At 33.3% G+C, this 18,519-nt stretch overlaps 2 protein-coding genes across 2 annotated transcripts; one reads left to right on the top strand and one right to left on the bottom strand.

Moving 5' to 3' along the window:
• Positions 1–2,072: 2,072 nt before the first annotated feature.
• Positions 2,073–11,117, top strand: LOC112798069 (histone-lysine N-methyltransferase ATX2-like). Its single transcript, XM_025841228.3, has 25 exons — positions 2,073–3,065; positions 3,445–3,496; positions 3,606–3,680; positions 3,809–4,031; positions 4,208–4,328; positions 4,434–4,538; positions 4,790–4,992; positions 5,467–5,559; positions 5,718–5,815; positions 6,181–6,351; positions 6,802–6,945; positions 7,162–7,209; positions 7,379–7,490; positions 7,573–7,638; positions 7,721–7,782; positions 8,014–8,070; positions 8,300–8,368; positions 8,494–8,689; positions 9,036–9,308; positions 9,463–9,524; positions 9,614–9,691; positions 10,011–10,106; positions 10,221–10,324; positions 10,480–10,622; positions 10,737–11,117. Exons 1-24 carry the CDS (start codon positions 2,365–2,367, stop codon positions 10,619–10,621), a joined length of 3,351 nt encoding a protein of 1,116 aa, XP_025697013.1. The 5' UTR covers positions 2,073–2,364; the 3' UTR covers position 10,622; positions 10,737–11,117.
• Positions 11,118–12,156: 1,039 nt separating this feature from the next.
• On the bottom strand, positions 12,157–13,707 carry LOC112798070 (dirigent protein 9-like). The gene has a single exon (XM_025841229.3). The coding sequence runs from the start codon at positions 13,457–13,459 to the stop codon at positions 12,353–12,355; it is 1,107 nt and encodes a 368-aa protein (XP_025697014.1). The 5' UTR covers positions 13,460–13,707; the 3' UTR covers positions 12,157–12,352.
• Positions 13,708–18,519: the final 4,812 nt, after the last annotated feature.

Here is an 18,519-nt window from a genome sequence, read left to right as displayed (position 1 = left end):
TAAATCATATTATAAAAAGATAATAAAAATAATACAAAAAATTACAATTATAAAGTGTATAATATCAAATAAATAATTAATAAAAAATAAAAATAATAAATAATAGAAAAAGAGACTTCATGTAAACAAAAATAATAAGAATTTCATAAATAATATAATAACATGCATAAATGATAAAGTTAGTAAAAGATAAATAAAGATAAAATATTGATGGCTAAAAAACCGTTGTAAAACGCAGAAACTTAAAATTATAGCTTCTTGTAAACGTGGTTTTGAAAGCAAAATCACTTTTGCGTTCATAAATAAATAATTTGTCAAATCAAAAATTGAAACTTTTAAGAAGGATAAACGTGTTTCTTCTCTTATAACGCGTTTGTTAAACACACCCTTTATCTATGGCTCCCACAATCGAAGTATAATCCGATCAACATGCTTGTCCGACACAAGTTCAGAAAAAGCTAATATAAATTGACAATATTTGACGTAGGGGTGGCAAGCGGGGAAGCCCGCTCCGCCCCGCCCTGCCCCGCCAAAAGCCCGCCATTTGGCGGGCTGGCCCACCCGCCCCACCTAGTGAGGCAGTCCCAAAATCCCAGCCCGCCCTGCCTAATGGCGGGCTGGCGGGCCGGCGGGCTAAACTCGCCACATATCATTTTTTTTTACTTTTAACTATTAAATAATATATATAAAGATATAAAAAAAATCTCTTTTATTTTTTACTTTTAACTATTATAATTTCTAAAAAGTATAAACAAATTATAATTTTTGTATTCACAAATATTAAAATCTTTGTAATTATAAATATCTAATAAACATAATTATAAACCAAGTTTTCATTCAAAACATAATTATAAATATTGTTTCCAAAGCAAAATAAACATAATCCAAAACATAATTAACAATATTGTCTCTAAAACAAAACAAACATAATCTAAAACACTCAATTTTCATCTTCATTCTCTTGTAAGTTGGGTTGGGGAAAGTTGGATTTTGGTAAAAAAAATTATAAAAATACCCCTTACTAAAACAATACTAAGCCCGGCGGGGAAGCCCGCCCCGCCCCGTCCCGCCAAAACCCGCGGTTTAAGCGGTGCGAGTTAAGCGGGCTTTTGCTATTTAACGATCCCAATTTTTCAATCCGAACCGTTTTTTGGCGGGTTACGTGGACCGGCCCGACGGATTTAAGCCCATTTGCCACCCCTAATTTGACGGTTATCTGTAATGAAGATGTTATTTGTTTTCTCTTTATTATTGTGTTGTTTTACATTTTTATGTGACTATTAAAATTATTTTTTTCTAAAATAGTTTACGTTTAGTTTTTTCTTTTTGGACATTAGTCCCGTGGTTTATTGAATAAAAAAGTAATTTTTAAAAAAAAAAGTCTAAGGGGTAAGTAATTTTTGTATTTTATAGCCAATATTTAATTATCAAAAGAAAAATGAGTGATCTTTTATTATTAGATATAATTTTATACCATTAAAAATACTATTAATGACTAATTAATGGTTATAAAATACAAAAATTACTCACTTCTAACACTCCTCCTCAAAAAATTTACAAATTATATAAATTTGATTTTCAGATAAAAGCGAAGATATCTACTATTTGATCCTATTTCAAACAGCTATTGTAATAAAAATTTGCATATCGAATAAAACTTTAAATTTAAAAAAAAAAACTATCTATCAAAAAGGATTATCTTAAAATTAACCAAATTTAAAATTGCTTAGAAATTAGTTAGAACATGACAAATTAAAAAAAAAAAAACACAAACACATTAGACACACAAGATCTGAAAAATCTGAAACAGCTGATCGCTTTGTTTGAGTTTGAAGCAGACAGCAGATTCAATGCACGTTTGAAGTTGCCAAGGAAAAAAACAAACACATCAAAGACTTCCTCATTCAGCTCACTACTATGCTCAGCTAAATCAAATAAATGGTGTAAAAAAAAAGTATAAATTGTTTTGTTCTTTAATCTTTTAATTAATAATTAATAACTAAAAAAATAAAAGTGATAACTTAAAAATAATAATTAACAAAATAACAACAATTAATAATTTATTCTTTGCATGCTGACAGCTTCAGCTCAACATAAGAATTAAGAAAAGGAAAGAAACATAGCAGCTTCATCACTTGACCAGAGAGTGAGAGAGAGAGAGAGTGTGTGAGAGAGAAAAGAGAGAGAGAGAGAGAGAGTTTTTCTTTTCTCCCATTCTTCACACGGCGGGAAAACACACATTTTGTTTGTGCCCAAATCCAATAACGCCCCTCTTTCTTTCTCCCTCCAAAACCCTAACATTCCCAAAAATTCCCCTTTTTTCAGTTGCTTCATTCTCTCTATCCAATTCTCTCTCTTTCTGCAATGGCATTCCTTCCACAACCACGTGAATCAGCAGAACCCGAAGATTGCGAAGAAACCATTGTCACAACCGCAACAGCGGCAACTACAGCTAGAGCAATAGCAGCAGCAGAAGAAGATAACGGAACCATCGACGTTCATACAACAAGAGGCGCAACCATAAGGTACCTTCCATTGGATCATCTCTACTCTGCCACGTCACCCTGCAGTGGCTCCTCCAACGTCATGTCCAAGAAAGTTAAGGCTCGCAAGCTCACACCGCATTTTCACCAAAACGACGACGTTAGCGCCAAAACGACGAACTGCAACAACAACGGTGATGATGATGCTGAGAATGTTTCTACTGATAGTTCTGTTGTTGCTGTCCCGCCGAATGATGTTGACAGCAATGATGATAAGCCACCGCTAATTTTTGTTTACTCTCGGCGGCGAAAGAGGGGTGGTTCTGATTCTACTACTGCGTCGTTTTACAATTCACTATCGGGTCGGGCTGGGAAGGACCCGGCGGAAAGGGTGGCTGCGAAGAAGAGGAAGATTGGGACCACCGAGCTGGAGAAATTGGGAGTGGATTTGGGCGCGTTGGGAGTGCTTGACAACGGGCCTAGATTGAGAGAATGCCGCATTAGTAATAACGATGGTGGTGGTGGTGGCGTTTCAGTGGAGAAGTTGGTATCTGAATCTCGTACAGTGAAGAGATGGGTTGGGTAAAATTTCCTTTTTTTTTTTGTTTCTTGCTACTTCAGCTAAAATACCAGTTATTGAAATTGGGGAATTCGTGTTGAGCATGTATCCACTTTGTTATTTTTGTGGGGTGTTTTCGAAAAAAAAAAAAATCCACGGAGCTGAACTTTGCTGGTTAAATATATAGGCAAGTTGGAAGTTTTGAGCTCCGGCATTTAGTGTGTTTGGATTATAGCTTAATTTAGGTTTCAAATGTGATGATAAGTTTATTGAAATAATATGTTGCAAAAGAGGCTCTAAGGCTATGTGTATTTTGTTGTTAAGGGTTTATGATATCTGCATGTTAGAAGGGAAGGAACCATTCTTGGAATCTTAAGTGAATGTTAATTGCACTTAATGCAGGTTGAGTTTTGATAATGCTGACCCTGAGGCGTTCATTGGGTTGCGATGCAAGGCAATATTCTGTACTTTTCTTCGGTTACAAGTTTTGTGTTTGTAACACCGAGTTTGTTCATGCTATTTTATTGCAGATTACTGACAATGGAGGTGATTGTTTTATGCAGGTGTTTTGGCCAATGGATATAAAATGGTACGCTGGCCATGTCAAAGGTTATGATATCGAAACTAAGATACACCATGTAAGGCCTTCACTTATCTCAATTATTACTTACCTTAACTGAAAAGCTATGCAAGTCTCTGATTTCTGTGTTTGGTAATACCGGACGATTTCTTATTTGAGAGATCTATATAAATAAAATATATGCAGGTTAAATATGATGATGGCGAGGAAGAAAATTTAATTCTTTCAAATGAAAATGTGAAATTTCATATCTCCCGCGAGGAGATGAAGCGCTTGAATTTGAGTTATGGCAAAGTTCGTGACAGTAATGTCTCTGATTGTGATGTTGAAGAGATGCTTGCGATGGCTGCAAGTTTGAATGATTGTCAACAATTTGAACCTGGAGACATCGTATGGGCTAAGCTAACAGGTTTGCTAAAATTACTTTTTTTTTTCTTGTATTCACTTCTTTCCTCAAACTGTATACTAGGGAGGTCACGTGATGTCTAATCCATGTTGTTTGTTTAGTTCTTGCATTATCTGTTACTAGTCGATGATGGTATTTTTATAACGACTTCGTATCATATTATTTTGTTTGTTTTGTAGGCCATGCAATGTGGCCAGCTGTTGTTCTGGATGAATCACTTGCACGCAAGTGCAAGGGTTTGAATACATTGGGAGGAAACTCAGTTCCTGTCCAGTTTTTTGGCACCCATGACTTTGCAAGGTTTAGTATTATGTTAAAATTAATGGGAAAAAGTTGTTCTTTGTGTTCAGTGTAAGACTTTTGCCTTTTCACTCTAGACTCATTCTACCTTTTCCTGTTTTTCAGGGTTAGACTGCAGCAGGTGAAATCGTTCCTAAGTGGACTTCTTACTGAACTATACACAAAGTGCAACAAAACCAGTTTCTTTGACAGTATGGAAGAGGCAAAGAGGTAATGTTAACCATTTCGCCCTTTTATGTTCATCAGGTCTCACTTTTGGCAACTATAATATCAAAAAGAGGGAACAAATGCTGTTTCAATTTTAATGGTCAAAGTTATGACCAGTTAGCATTTTTTGCAGTTATGAATTCTTAATGTTTATCTTTGGTCCTTAGTTCCTTACGTACTGTGCTTTGGCATTCAAAATTGAATAGGGTTCACATGGTAGCTCAGATTTGTGGTTTTTCAATTTGACATAACAGGTATTTAAATGAACAGAAACTTCCCTCAGAGATGCTAGCGTTGCAAAAAGGATGTACAGCTGATGACCGTAAAAATGTAACTGGAGAGGATGGACAGTGTACAGATTCAGGAGAAGATTCTTTGAGTGACAAAGAGCCTTCCATAGCACTGGAAAACATTAAATTTCCCTTAGAAGTAGGAGACCTACAAATTATAAGCCTTGGTAATTTGTCAATATCCGCAGTTATATTTCCCTTATGTATCTGCAGCAAGTAGTTGTATTAAACGTGACAAGTAATAGTGTCCAAACAAAAGGCTTTGGTTATTTTTCATAGAATATTTTACATGATCAATCAACCATTAATATCTTTTGCTTTTACAGGGGAACAAATGCTATAATGTGTACTTTCTTGCCTACTGATATCTAATTGCATAAAGTTTTACAATCAGAGTGGATTAAATGTAAATTCTTTAATAGCTTTGAATACATGGATCAATATGGCTCAAGTCTATGGCATTTTCAACAGAACCTGATTTTTCCCCATAAGAATAAATATAATGGCTGAATGATACTTCTGTATAGATTTACAGCATGCATATTATGTAATTATATGTCAGCAGAGAGCACCACATATATGAGATTCAAGTTATCAAAGAGCATTGTACTCAAATGGAATTTAAAACTCATCTTTTTCAGGGAAAGTAGTTGAAGATTCTTCATCTTTCTGTGATGGAAAATCCATCTGGCCTGAAGGGTACACTGCAGTGAGGAAGTTTACTTCAGTCACTGGTGAAACATTTATTTATCTATTTATGGTTATTTGGGCTCTTTGTATGTCATATTCTTATGTTTGTCGAAGATGATGTAAACTTTTTCTTTTTCATGTTAATATAGTAGTTTTCATTCTGTTGTTTAATGCCCTTTATTTTCTCCCTTCGATTGTTTAGATGCTAAAGTATCTGCTGCTTATAAAATGGAGGTCCTGAGAGATCCAGAGTCCAAAGAACGACCTCTATTTAGAGTGACAGTTGATGGTGGTGAGCAGGTTGGCTTCTACTCTAAGGAATGACTTTGCTCCTGGATACATTTGTCTCTCTGGATACATTTTTCTACTAATATTTGATGTTCTTCCACTTGTTTTATATATATAAAAAAAAAACTTTTATGTCCTCTTTAATTCTTTTTAAATTTCCCGTTTTGTTTGACAAAATACCGTGATCTATGGCGGCATTCAGTCTGTCTTTTTTTTTTTATGACAGGAAATTGTGTTTATTTGATCATTGTTGAATTCCTTTGTTGTCTTGACCTTACTATTCAACTCGTATTTTTCCATGTAAAAAAGAGTAGAGAGGGACCTATTTTGCTTATTACTTTGAGTTTTGTTAATATAACATCAAATGTCTGGTACAGTTCAACAATCATACACCATCAGCTTGCTGGACCCAAATATACCAAAGGATAAATAAATTAGAAAGGGATGGTTCTGAAGCTTCTGTTGCGGAAGATAGGGTAGAAAGCGGATATGAATCTGGGACTGATATGTTTGGTTTCTCCAATCCTGAAGTGGCTAAACTAATACAGGTATTCTATTTCATTCTATTTTTTCTTTTGACCTCGAACATAAAGTCAATACTTTCGAAATTAATGAAATGGACTGGAAATTTTTGAGCTATACCCTATAGGAGACCTATAACCTAAAAAGAGTTCCATTACTTAATGGTATATTTGTGTTGATTGATCCATGCAGCTGGTTGAATGAACCTACCTCGTGTTAAAGCTTACTTGTTTTACTGAGAAGCTGACACTTGTAGGGATTGTCAGTCTACTCACTTGTTCTACTTCTCTTACTGTACATTATCTTCAGCTTATTATTGGCCATATTATAATCATTTCTTTTATCTCTATTTAATCAGTCTCTTTCTCTCTTTCACATGTCAACTTGAGTTAGCCAATTGTTTTGCTATCATACCCATGTTTCAACCTATGCACCCGATGCTTAATTTTCACTGAACGAAGTCTTGTCAATTCCAGGGATTATCCAAATCCAAAGTTTCTTCAAAGAAATCAAGTTTGAAGTTAGGTTCCAGAAGATATAATGACCTACCTGTTGGTTATAGGCCGGTTCATATTAATTGGTTTGATCTTGATAAGTGCAATGTCTGCCACATGGATGAGGTATATCCTCTCTCTTTCTCTTTCTCTCTCACACACACACACACACACACATCTTTAATCCTCCAAAGCATTCTATTTAACGTTTTCGCTTTTTATTTATCCTTTCTTTTGTGACCCAGTTCATTCAAGGAAATAAAAACATGTTACTTTATTGCTTGTTTATTTATTATTTGGTTTTATGTCTTGCATGCTAATGGGAATTATTTATGTTGTAAGGAGTACGAGACCAATCTGTTTCTGCAGTGTGACAAATGCAGGATGATGGTATGACCCCCAAAATCTTTTATGCAACTCTTTCTCTTGATTATGCAGATTATATATGAATATTGAGGTTAACATCTGTCTTTTACTTCCTAGTGAATCATTAAAAGCTCTAGTGGTTTATCCATTTATTGGTATTATCATAGTGAGCCATGAATTATATTTTTCATAGGTGCATGCTAGATGCTATGGAGAACTGGAATCTGTTAATGGAGTGCTATGGTTGTGCAACTTATGTCGATCGGGTGATCCTCCACCACCTTGTTGCTTATGTCCACTAATAGGTATGATGAGTTCTGTACAAATTATGCTGTATTAAATATTGACTTACACAACATTTAGTATTTATAATTGAGTTTCTTATAGGAGGGGCAATGAAGCCTACAACAGATGGCCGATGGGCACATTTGGCTTGTGCTATGTGGATACCTGGTTTGTTTGTGTATGACTTAAATTTTCTTTATTTCACTCAATAGCTTGCTTATATTTGCTAAGAGTTTATAAAATTTGTCAGAGACTTGCTTAGCTGATGTCAAAAAGATGGAACCTATTGATGGTTTGAACAGAATCAGTAAGGTAGGCCTCTATGACTAAGAATTTTATTATTTTCAAGGATTTTTTTAGTTTATAAGTTTTTGGTTAGATCAGAATTTCCAGTATTTATCTTTTTCTTTTATAATCTCCATCTGATTGCTTGTGTCATTTATTTCATGGTGATAATGTTTTGACCAGAGTCTTTATTCAGTTCATGCACAACTTTTGTTGATTTACTTTCCTATTGATCCTGAGATTTTTTAATCTGAACAGGACCGCTGGAAGTTGTTATGTAGCATATGTGGTGTATCTTATGGTGCTTGCATCCAAGTAAGTAGTTTGGCTTTTGAGCTTTTAATAGAAGAGTACTTTAAGTAAGCATTTTCTAGTTGGAGCAGTAGAGCACTGAATCTCCATTAAGGCACTAACTGAACCATAAAGAACAACCAGTTAGTGGTTAAATGCACAATCATGTGCATGATTTTTTTTTCTTTCTTTTTGAAAGACTCTATGCGATACTTAATTGTATTTTTCTCTATTTCACATATCAATTCTGCAGTGTTCAAACAATTCTTGCCGAGTAGCATATCATCCACTTTGTGCTCGTGCTGCTGGTCTTTGTGTTGAGGTATTTCTCCTTTGTTCTTATTCAATATACCATGTTCTATTGATTACTCTGTTTGACAGAGTGTGGTGTTGGCTTTGATATGATTCTTTATCCATTTATTTATTTTTAATTTTCATTATTTATAGCTTGAGAATGAGGACAGGCTCTATCTACTTTCTGTTGATGATGATGAAGAGCAGTGCATTCGACTGCTTTCTTTTTGCAAGAAACATAGGCAGCCATCTAATGAACATTCTGTTGCCAATGAACGAATTGTTCGAGCTGCGGGTCCATGTTCTGACTATGAACCACCACCCAACCCATCTGGATGTGCTCGAAGTGGTAAAATATTTACCAGTCCTTTTTATTTTTATTGAAGCACATAGTGGAGCCTTGATAAAAGGGTCCCAAAACTAGGAAAGGTAAAGCTGTAAAAGGTTTTTCTGGATGTTTTATCTCTCTATGGGTGTTTGGGTACAGCACTTTCCGGGACCCTGTGTTAACACGGGATGCTATGTGCACTGGGCTGCCCATTATCTCTGTATGTTAGCTCTTATATTGGCTACAGGAAATGGATTCCTATTCTCTAGATATGGGTTCTCATGTTGCTTTGTATGAATTCTTCAGTACAAATAATTAATTGATAATGGGATTGACTAAAACGTCTGTTTTAATTCTTCTTGGGCAGAACCATATGATTATTTTGGCAGGAGAGGACGGAAAGAACCTGAAGTTCTTGCAGCTGCATCGTCAAAACGTTTGTTTGTTGAGAACCAACCATACCTAGTAGGTGGGTACTGCCAGCATGGGTTGTCTAATGAGCTAGAACCTTCTGGCAGAGGAGTCTTCCCCCAAGTACATAGGCTGAGGACCTCTTTGGGTGATGATTCGGGTGACATACTTTCTATTTCAGAGAAATACAAGTACATGAGGAAAACTTTTCGCAAACGGCTAGCATTTGGTAGGAATCATTCTCTGCTTTATATGATCAGAAATGTTATATATGTATTTGTTGCCTATTGCTGGCCTAAAGCATCGTAATCTACTTTCATAGCAATGAAGCTGTCCTGTCTCGTTATAACATATTCGATATTCTGTGTCTACCAAAATTTTAGGGAAATCAAGAATTCATGGATTTGGCATATTTGCAAAGCATCCATATAAAGGTGGAGACATGGTAAAGATAACATTCTCATTTAAATGGCCCTACTTTATATTAGAGAAATTAATCTTGAAGGGGTGATTGTAATAATTTCCTCTCTCCAGGTGATTGAATACACTGGTGAACTTGTTAGGCCTCCCATAGCTGACCGGAGAGAGCGCTTCATATACAATTCTTTGGTGGTAAGTTTTTCTGAATAATTATATCTGCTTGCATTAAAGGTGACATTGTTGTCTGGCAACTAATTTGTTTGAGAATTAGATGTCCATTGAATCAGCTTCAATCATTTAGTGATATTACATTGTTCTTTGTTTTTATCTTCCCCCTACCCTAACACAAAAAAAAAGGAATATTTTCAAATTTCAGCTCATCAATTGCCAACATGGACAAGAATGATACAACTATTGCAGCATCTGTTATGAATAAATCTAGTTACTATATTTTATCTTCTGGAATATGCTTGTGCAGGATGTTCTCACTTTGTCTCTTTCCCTTGTACAGGGTGCTGGAACATACATGTTCCGGGTTAATGATGAACGAGTCATTGATGCCACTAGAGCAGGAAGCATAGCTCATTTAATTAATCATTCTTGTGCAGTGCGTCCTTTCTCTCTTAAATTTGATTCGGTTTTTGTACCTGCATGTTGGATGAAGAACAAGAGTCAGATCTTCAATTTATTGCTCACCTATATAGTTTCTGTTTCTGTGCAGCCGAATTGCTATTCGCGAGTTATTAATGCTAATGGGGATGAGCATATTATAATATTTGCAAAGAGGGACATTAAACAATGGGAAGAGCTTACATATGATTATAGGTTTCTCTCTTCTTCAAAAGAATTATGATATGCACACTAAACAACCATACAACTGACTTTTATATTGGTTTTAGCTCTGTGCAAAATTGCAGTTTTCAAATATATTATACTTCATTGTTTAATATTGTGCTGACTATATTTGTTTCATGTGACAGATTTTTCTCAATTGATGAGCGGCTTTCTTGTTACTGTGGTTTCCCAAAATGCCGAGGTATAGTTAACGATACTGAGGCAGAAGAGCGAGCTACTGCTCTGTATGCACCTCGGAACGAGTTGATAGATTGGAGAGGAGAATGAGGTAAGCAATTGCGAGTGCTCTTGCAGTGTGACACCTTTGGTCATTTCTTGTCGATTGAGGTTCCCAATTAGACTATTAGAGTCTCCCCCATTTCTCTTTCTTCTTTTGTTGCAGATTTTTAAATCTTTATGCACAGAAGTTGTAAGATCCATCTGGATCCTTTTTTGTCCAACTACTTCTGCCATGGATTCTACGAGTTTCCTGAACGACATTGTTGTACATATCCCATTGCTTCATCGTAACTCCAACTGAGAAGCTTATGTCAGGCTCGCGATTGTGGGGTTCCTTTGGTGTTACTGTTATAGTAATTTGGAAAGACACCACCAAACCTATTACAAATGCCACATTTGAAATTCATTGCCAGAATTAAGGCCTCTGTTTAACTTCAACCAACTTGCTGAGATATTGTAACTTGCCATTGGATAGGTACACATTTGTAATTACATTAAAGCTTCATACAAATGAAATGAAATTTAGAATTCGAATTATAGCAAATGCTGATTGCAAAATTGCCTGCCCATCATAGGAATGCCAAATGCACATTTACTATTACTCTTATCTTATTATGCTTATTATTTTTATTATTGTTGCTATATTCTTGTATTGAAAGATAGCTATTCCATGAATTTTATCTCATTGAGACTGAGCAATTCATGAGCTAGCCCAAGCTCATCAATTATGCATTTAGTGATTTAGTCTCGTTCTTTAATTAAAGTTAACCTGTTTGGTTCATTTCTGCCCATACTGAGGAGCCACTAGCTCCTTACTCCAAAAAAGCCAATTTTATCCCCTACACTAAACTCAATACATAATTGACTTTTGTAAAGGACAAAAATAATGCTGAGATGTCAGGATATTGAGTTTAATTCTAAGAGATTATTACTAGATTATTACTTAAATATTATTGTACATTTCATTTATTCTAAGTTTTTTAGCTAAAATATTTTTAAAATATGATATATAATTGAAACATAGTATACTCTTTCAAGAAATTAGTTCAAAATAAATTTATATTGTATTAGTTTTCAAATTCTCATAGATAGAATGTTGAATCCACATAACATACATACCTAACCTAATCATAATAGAAGAAAATAAGTCAACAGTCTCTAATGATGAATACAAAAGTTATTGAAGAATATTTATATACACCAATTTTTATATATATCTTTCACTTTTGGTATTAAAAGTGATTAATAAATTAAAAAAAATAAAATTATATCCTTTATACCATAGAAAAATATCACTTAGTGGTGTGCCAAAAAAATGATACAAATATAATTTCTCAAAATTATTTCTGTTATGGCCCATGAAACTAACTGAGCAGTGAAAGCACTGAGTTCTTGACTTCTTGGTTGGAGTTAAAGACATCTCTACAAGAGGTATGTACTGTACTTTCACCAAATCTAGTATAATGAAGTTTATGTTCACGTTTTTTCTTAATGGATGTTTCTTACGAAGATCACACCTATTGCAAAAGGAAATCATACAAAATTGTGTTCAAAAGTACTTCATTTTATATTGTCATTTATGATTTTGCAATTTCCATGAAACTAGACATAATAATAACATAGTAATAATTTTCACACATGTAGTATAAGAATGCCAAAGGTTTCTTTAGCAATGATGGATCAATCTTAGTCAAACATTGACTATGATTGTGACAATTTTAGCCACTCACACGCACACACACATTGAAAGTACAAATATGAAAGTCAATCTATAATTCACTACTCAGAAAGATAGACATTGAAATTGAGTATGGTATCAACCCCATCTGTGGTGTGCTGATCCTCCTTGAGAAGTGTTTCCACAGTAGCATACCCTTTAGCATTCTCATACTTACCAGTTCCACCAATCACTGCTACCTCAGATTCTGTTGATGCAGTCCTATGAATCCCAAAGAAACTTATAGTATCCTCAATTCCATTGTTGTGATTCTCACTTTCAACATGCATCAAAATTGTAAGCACAATTGTTTTGCTTGAACCATCCAATGAACTAGCCAAGTAGAATCCTTGTCCCTTTCCAATCACAGCAGAACCTAGCTCTGGCCCTTCTGTTAATTGGTCATCAATCACAGTCACAGAGCCAAACATGAGTTTTTGGACCGTCAACCCGGCCGGGAGGTTCCCAGCCGTGATAAACGGCTGGGTACTGCTTCCTGTAACCGTGTTGCCGGTACCACTATTTTTGAACACAGGGGAGGCTTGTCCACCACTTAGGCCTACAAGGAGTGGCAAATTGTTATTGGTGATGATTCCATTGAGTTTGGGGTTAACTAGTGGGATTCCTCCACTTATTGGGAAGATATTGTTGTTGGCTTTTGAGAATGGTAGGCCGGTTACATCGGTGCTCGCGATGATTCCGGCCACTACTCTGGCTGATGGTTGTGATCCTCCAAGGATGTCATGCATGAAGAAAGAAAGTGACGGCTCTTTTGATTGTGGTGTTGCTTCAGGGATGGCCGGGACTTGGGCTTGTGGTTGTGGAAGTTCGGCCGGAGTTCCCTTGTTGGCCGGACTAGCCACTGGTGGGCCTGCATTGGTAACTTCAATGCCTGTGCCCGCATTGGCATCTTCAACACCTGAATCTCCGGTTGCAGGACCAGTGGCAGTGGCTGTGGCTGTGGCTGGGGTTGCGGCTACGACCGGAGTTATTTGGGGTGTGGTGGGAACTGGTCCTGTTGTGACTGAAGGAATGGTAGCAACTCCAGGTCCTGGTAGATTGCCTACGGGTTGTTGGGGTTGGGGATTAATTTCATCTAGATTTCTTGCGGAGTAAGCAACTGAAAATATTGTGAACAGGAAGAAAAAGATGCAAAAACCATTGGCCATTTTAATTTACACAGAAAGTTGTATGTGTTGTAGTGATGATTTGAGTTCGAGAGAAGGATTTTGTTGTTGAAGCAGATTTCTTCTTTCTGTTATATACACACACACACAAGAATATAGGAGAGGATATGTAATTAAATCTTTGATTGAAGTGGAGTTGATATATATGTTGATATATGTATTATGGAGTGGTTGGATATTTGTCCATGGAGTGTGTGCTTTGGTTAAAACAACTCCTCACTAATTAGAATTAGTGTTCTCATTTGTCACCAACGAAACCAATTTGATTAAAATTACACTGTTAATGATGTGATTAAAATTTAACCTATTAAATTTATGTAATTGTTTTTAACTATGTTAGATGTATACTAAAATTAGTCATTAAAATTAATTATTTATATAAAATACACATTGAAAATGAATTAAATAATATATATATTTGTATACAAATATATAATAACTGATTTTAATGTACAAATAATATTTTTGAATTGCATAATATGATGACTTTTTTTTTTCTAAATTTTTAGTTAAGACCGTTTTTTTTTTTTTTTTTTTTTTTAGAAACGGGGTAAAGAAACCCAAAAGAAGAGAGCCCCAGTTACAAACTAAACGGGGCAAAGCTACCCATTGTTCATCATCAGACAAAAAAGTTACTACCTCATTTGGAGGAGTATCCCAAAAGTGGAATCCAATATCTAGTTCTAAATCTTTATGCGCCAGGCAATCAGCACATCTATTGCACGTCCCTCACATACTTACCATTTTTTTCTTCCTCGATTGCAGTTGGTAGGAGTTGAGTCCGAAACCTTTTGGATGGGGAGGGGGCGAAATGTCGTCTGAGTTAAGGCTCATTGGCAATTGTGAATGTTTCTGATCAACACATTTGGGTGATTTTTTCTATTTTTGGGGCTGTTGATACTCTCTATGACAGCTTTTGAGTCACACTCCACTCTAACTTTCTTCAAACCCATAGTCCAAGCCAATTTGAGACCTTGATCTATTCCCCACAACTTTGCTTTGAAGGCAGTGCAGCTACCTATGTTGAACGAAAATCCCCCTATCTATTTACTATTCTCATTTCTTAATAAATTTTCGCAGCCAGTCTTTTTGGTGAACCCATTCATAGACCCATCAGTGTTGAGAGTGATCCAATCACAAAGAGGATGCCATCTGATGAGTTGTTATTCTTTGGGTCTTTTGTGAATTTACATCTGCTAGCTATCTCACAACTTTTTTTGGGTTTTTTTTTTTTTTTTTGTAAATAGCACCTATTTTGGGCTGCTTTGAAAGTTGAAGCAAAAGGTTATTTTCATCTGGACCCAAAAAAGCGTTATTTTTATGAAACCCAAAGAAGAAAAACCCCTTTTTAGCAATTTGTTTACCTTCTAAACTTTGGTGTCTCTTTTCTCTTCTTTCATGATTAGGATTATTTGCTTTCTTTTGATGATCAAATATTATATGATTAGATTATTTGTCACAATATTTGCTATAATTGTCTTGTGACATATATGTTTAACTTGGGAAATAAAATGTCCCTTAATTATTAGTTAGGAATTTGTTTGTGTCATAATTAAACAACCTTATCCATTATTTTTGGAAATTAATATCCATAGAATTTGAATTATTTTGAATTTTTAAATATACACCTCATTGATTTAGGAGGAAGAAGTATTGATTTTGATAAATAACGAAAAATATGACATAAATTAATAGATTATTTTGGTGAGTTGGCCTAATAAATACAAGTTACTATTTTTTGTAGAAGACTTGAATCTTTGCATGAGCTCAAACTTTTTGTATCTTTTGCTACTTGCTTTGATTAGACTCTCTTTTTCTTTTGGGGTGCAGTGAAGTTTGAGCAACTATCATTAAGATGGACTTGAGTAATTACATATATTTTAATTTAAAATTCAAGCATATATACTTCGGGTAATGCTAGGGAGACAAAAAATACAGCCAAAACTTGTCTTATTTAGCATTAATTAATTGTCGCAACAATTAATAAATACTAAATAAGGCAAGTTATGGCTATTTTTGACTAATTTTCTTTGGTTACCAAACATTTCCGATATACTTCTGTACAATATCTACAAATGAGGCAGTAGTGAGATAATTTTAATATAAATGATCAATTTATGAATTAACTTATTTGAATGAACTTGGAATGATTAAACAAATCCCAAACAATAAGTCTCGGTAATAGATTAATTAATATATTACATAATTTTTTTCCTACAATATATGTACTATAAAACCATAAACTAAAATAAGAAGTTAATAATAGCAACTTCAAACATTTTAACTTGAGAGTTAGATTAATTCGTGAATACACCTTGTTTTTTTTTAATTATTATTCTCTTCAAGTTTTGGAGATGGGTCCTTGGTTTCATAAAAAAAAGAGATGCCAATAATTTATACATTCAGAGTATTTCCTTGATATAATTATAAAGTGATGATTTTATATATTTAGAAGTTTGAATTTTATAATTATGAAAATGTGTAATAATTCATTTTTTCTCACTAATATATAGTTATATATACTATACAGTTTATATCTCTTGACCTTAATCAATTTTATATTATTATTATTATTATTATTATTATTATTATTATTATTATTATTATTATTATTATTATATTTTTTTTCTTTTACTATTTCCTAATCACATTATCCCTTAATAAAGAGGTTGAAAAGTATGCAAAAAGGGGATTGTAATAAAGGGGATCTCTCCTAGTTAATTTGAGACTTATTACAAGCACTTTTTGTCAGCAAAAGATTATCAACGTGAATAATTATTGTTACAAAGAAAGGGGAAAAAGTACACCTCTTAGTCAACAAACTATGCAAAAAAGAAAAGGAAAAACAATATAATAAAATAACATGAAAAAAAATTAAGAAAGAAAGAAAATGTTGTTACTCTATAGGGTTGGAAATGATGAAGTTGAAGCAGCCAAGAAGAAGACTAAAATAATTAAATATACGAAAGAATGGAATATTTAGGGTTTGGTGACATGCAAATTAAGGGTTTCTCTGATCATCATCACTTGATTAATTATTTAAGAATAATAAAATATAGTAACATGTTAATGCATGTTGATCCTGTAAATATTTATAAATTCCTATTTATAAATTTAATTTTGATACATTATCAGTGTAAAATCGTTTTACACGAACATTCAATTACATAATATTTTATTAACAAAAATAACTATTTTTAGTTTTTATATTAACTGCGCTAATAGTTATAAAAGAAACAATTATGATTACATAATTATGTTACTGTTCAGTACATCAAAATTAAATTCTTATTTTATAGGAAAAGCATATGGAACCAACTTTAAATCAGCCAAGAATAAAATAACTTAATTAATTATAAATATAGTAATTAGTTTTATTTATTTATGATTTAAAACATCGGTTATTAAATGTTTCACCACATTTAAATTAGGAAGAGATACGTTCAGTATCATTGCAACGTGAATCACAAAAACTGATTCAATTAGCTTCGGTCTCTTCACCTTCATTCCCTTTCCAAATGTCTAAAACATGATAAATTAGAAAATAGATTCAGAGCCATCTAATTTATAAAAAAAAAAGAAACATCCTAATACCTAATATAAACACCATCTATGTAAAAGTTTTGAATTCACTAAAAGATATTTGACTAATTTTTAGCTGATACCTTCTTGAGTCCCTAGTATTGTTGTATTTTATATTATATAATTGTGTTGTGCTTTAATCAAATAGAAATTAGGCAAGCGTGGCCTGCAATGCAGTGATGGATATACTGAACAATTCCTAGTTAGAGAGCAGAGTGTTGTGGCAGCATATGCTACACTAAATAATTGTAATGCGTGCAAAGTGATAAAAGGAATTTTTGCTTTATATCTATAACTGTCTAAGCAACTTGGATTTGACTTTATGTTATATTTATTTGCCATTTGCCATCAGACAATAGGGTAATAACATATTCTTCTTGTTCAAATTTAATTTGTAAATAATAAACACACACATACAAGTTGCATTGAACCAACTTTAATTTGTCATGCATGGTTAAATCATGCCTATACTTTGAAAAAAAAAAAAAGGTTAAAAAATGAGAAGCAAATTGAAATTAAAAATTTTATTTATTTTTGGATGAATCAATTATTATACCACTTATTATTATATATCATAGTATTTGTCAAATCAAATATACAATCTCTTGTAAATTTAATATAGGAGCTAGGTTCAAACCCAAAATAATGTCACTATTATTGTTGAATTAAGAAGTTAGGACTTGTGAAAAATATGCTACTTTAATTTATTATATTCTTTGAAACTTTAATTTAATTTCCTATAAATACACATATATATATTATATAATAAATGCATATTAGACATGGATCTTCTTATGGGTAGAAGATTCAGCTTATAATATAGGGTAAACTCTCTAAAGTTTGGCAAAAATTTTAAAAATATTCTTAAATTTTATTTTGTTTTAATTTTATTTTAAAAAATTTAAATTTACATCAAATATACTCTTGACGGCTAAATTTTTAAAAAATTTAAAACCAATCTAATAATAATACATAAAAATTATGCTTGATTGATTTGCTTGTGTTGAGGAATTGTTCTTATGAAATTATTGTTGAATCGGTCTTAAATTTTTTTGAAAAATTAGCTGTTAGGAATATATTTGATGCAAATCGAAAACTTTTGGGACAAAATTGAAACAAAATAAAATTTAGAAATATTTTTAAAATTTTTGTCAAATTTCAAGAACAAAAAATATACTTTATCCTAATATATATTAGTAAACCCTAAGATTAATGCTCTCATTTAACAAACCCAATATAATTTTATAATTAACTGCAATAATAATAGTGTTGGCACTAAATTAGACATTTTGTTTTGGTTTAGTTGGTCCCTCCATAAGGACACACCTACCTTATAAGACAAAAGAGTTTAATTAATTAATTAATTTATTAATAAATTGTTATTTATCTAATAAGAAGAGAGGAGATAGAGAAATTTTTGGAGCAGAAACCCAAAAGAATTATTGGAAAAATAAATTGAA

Source organism: Arachis hypogaea, chromosome 14 (genome assembly GCF_003086295.3).
Source record: "Arachis hypogaea cultivar Tifrunner chromosome 14, arahy.Tifrunner.gnm2.J5K5, whole genome shotgun sequence".
In the NCBI taxonomy this organism is placed as follows: Eukaryota; Viridiplantae; Streptophyta; class Magnoliopsida; order Fabales; family Fabaceae; genus Arachis; species Arachis hypogaea.
This window is presented reverse-complemented; position numbering and strand designations above follow the sequence as displayed.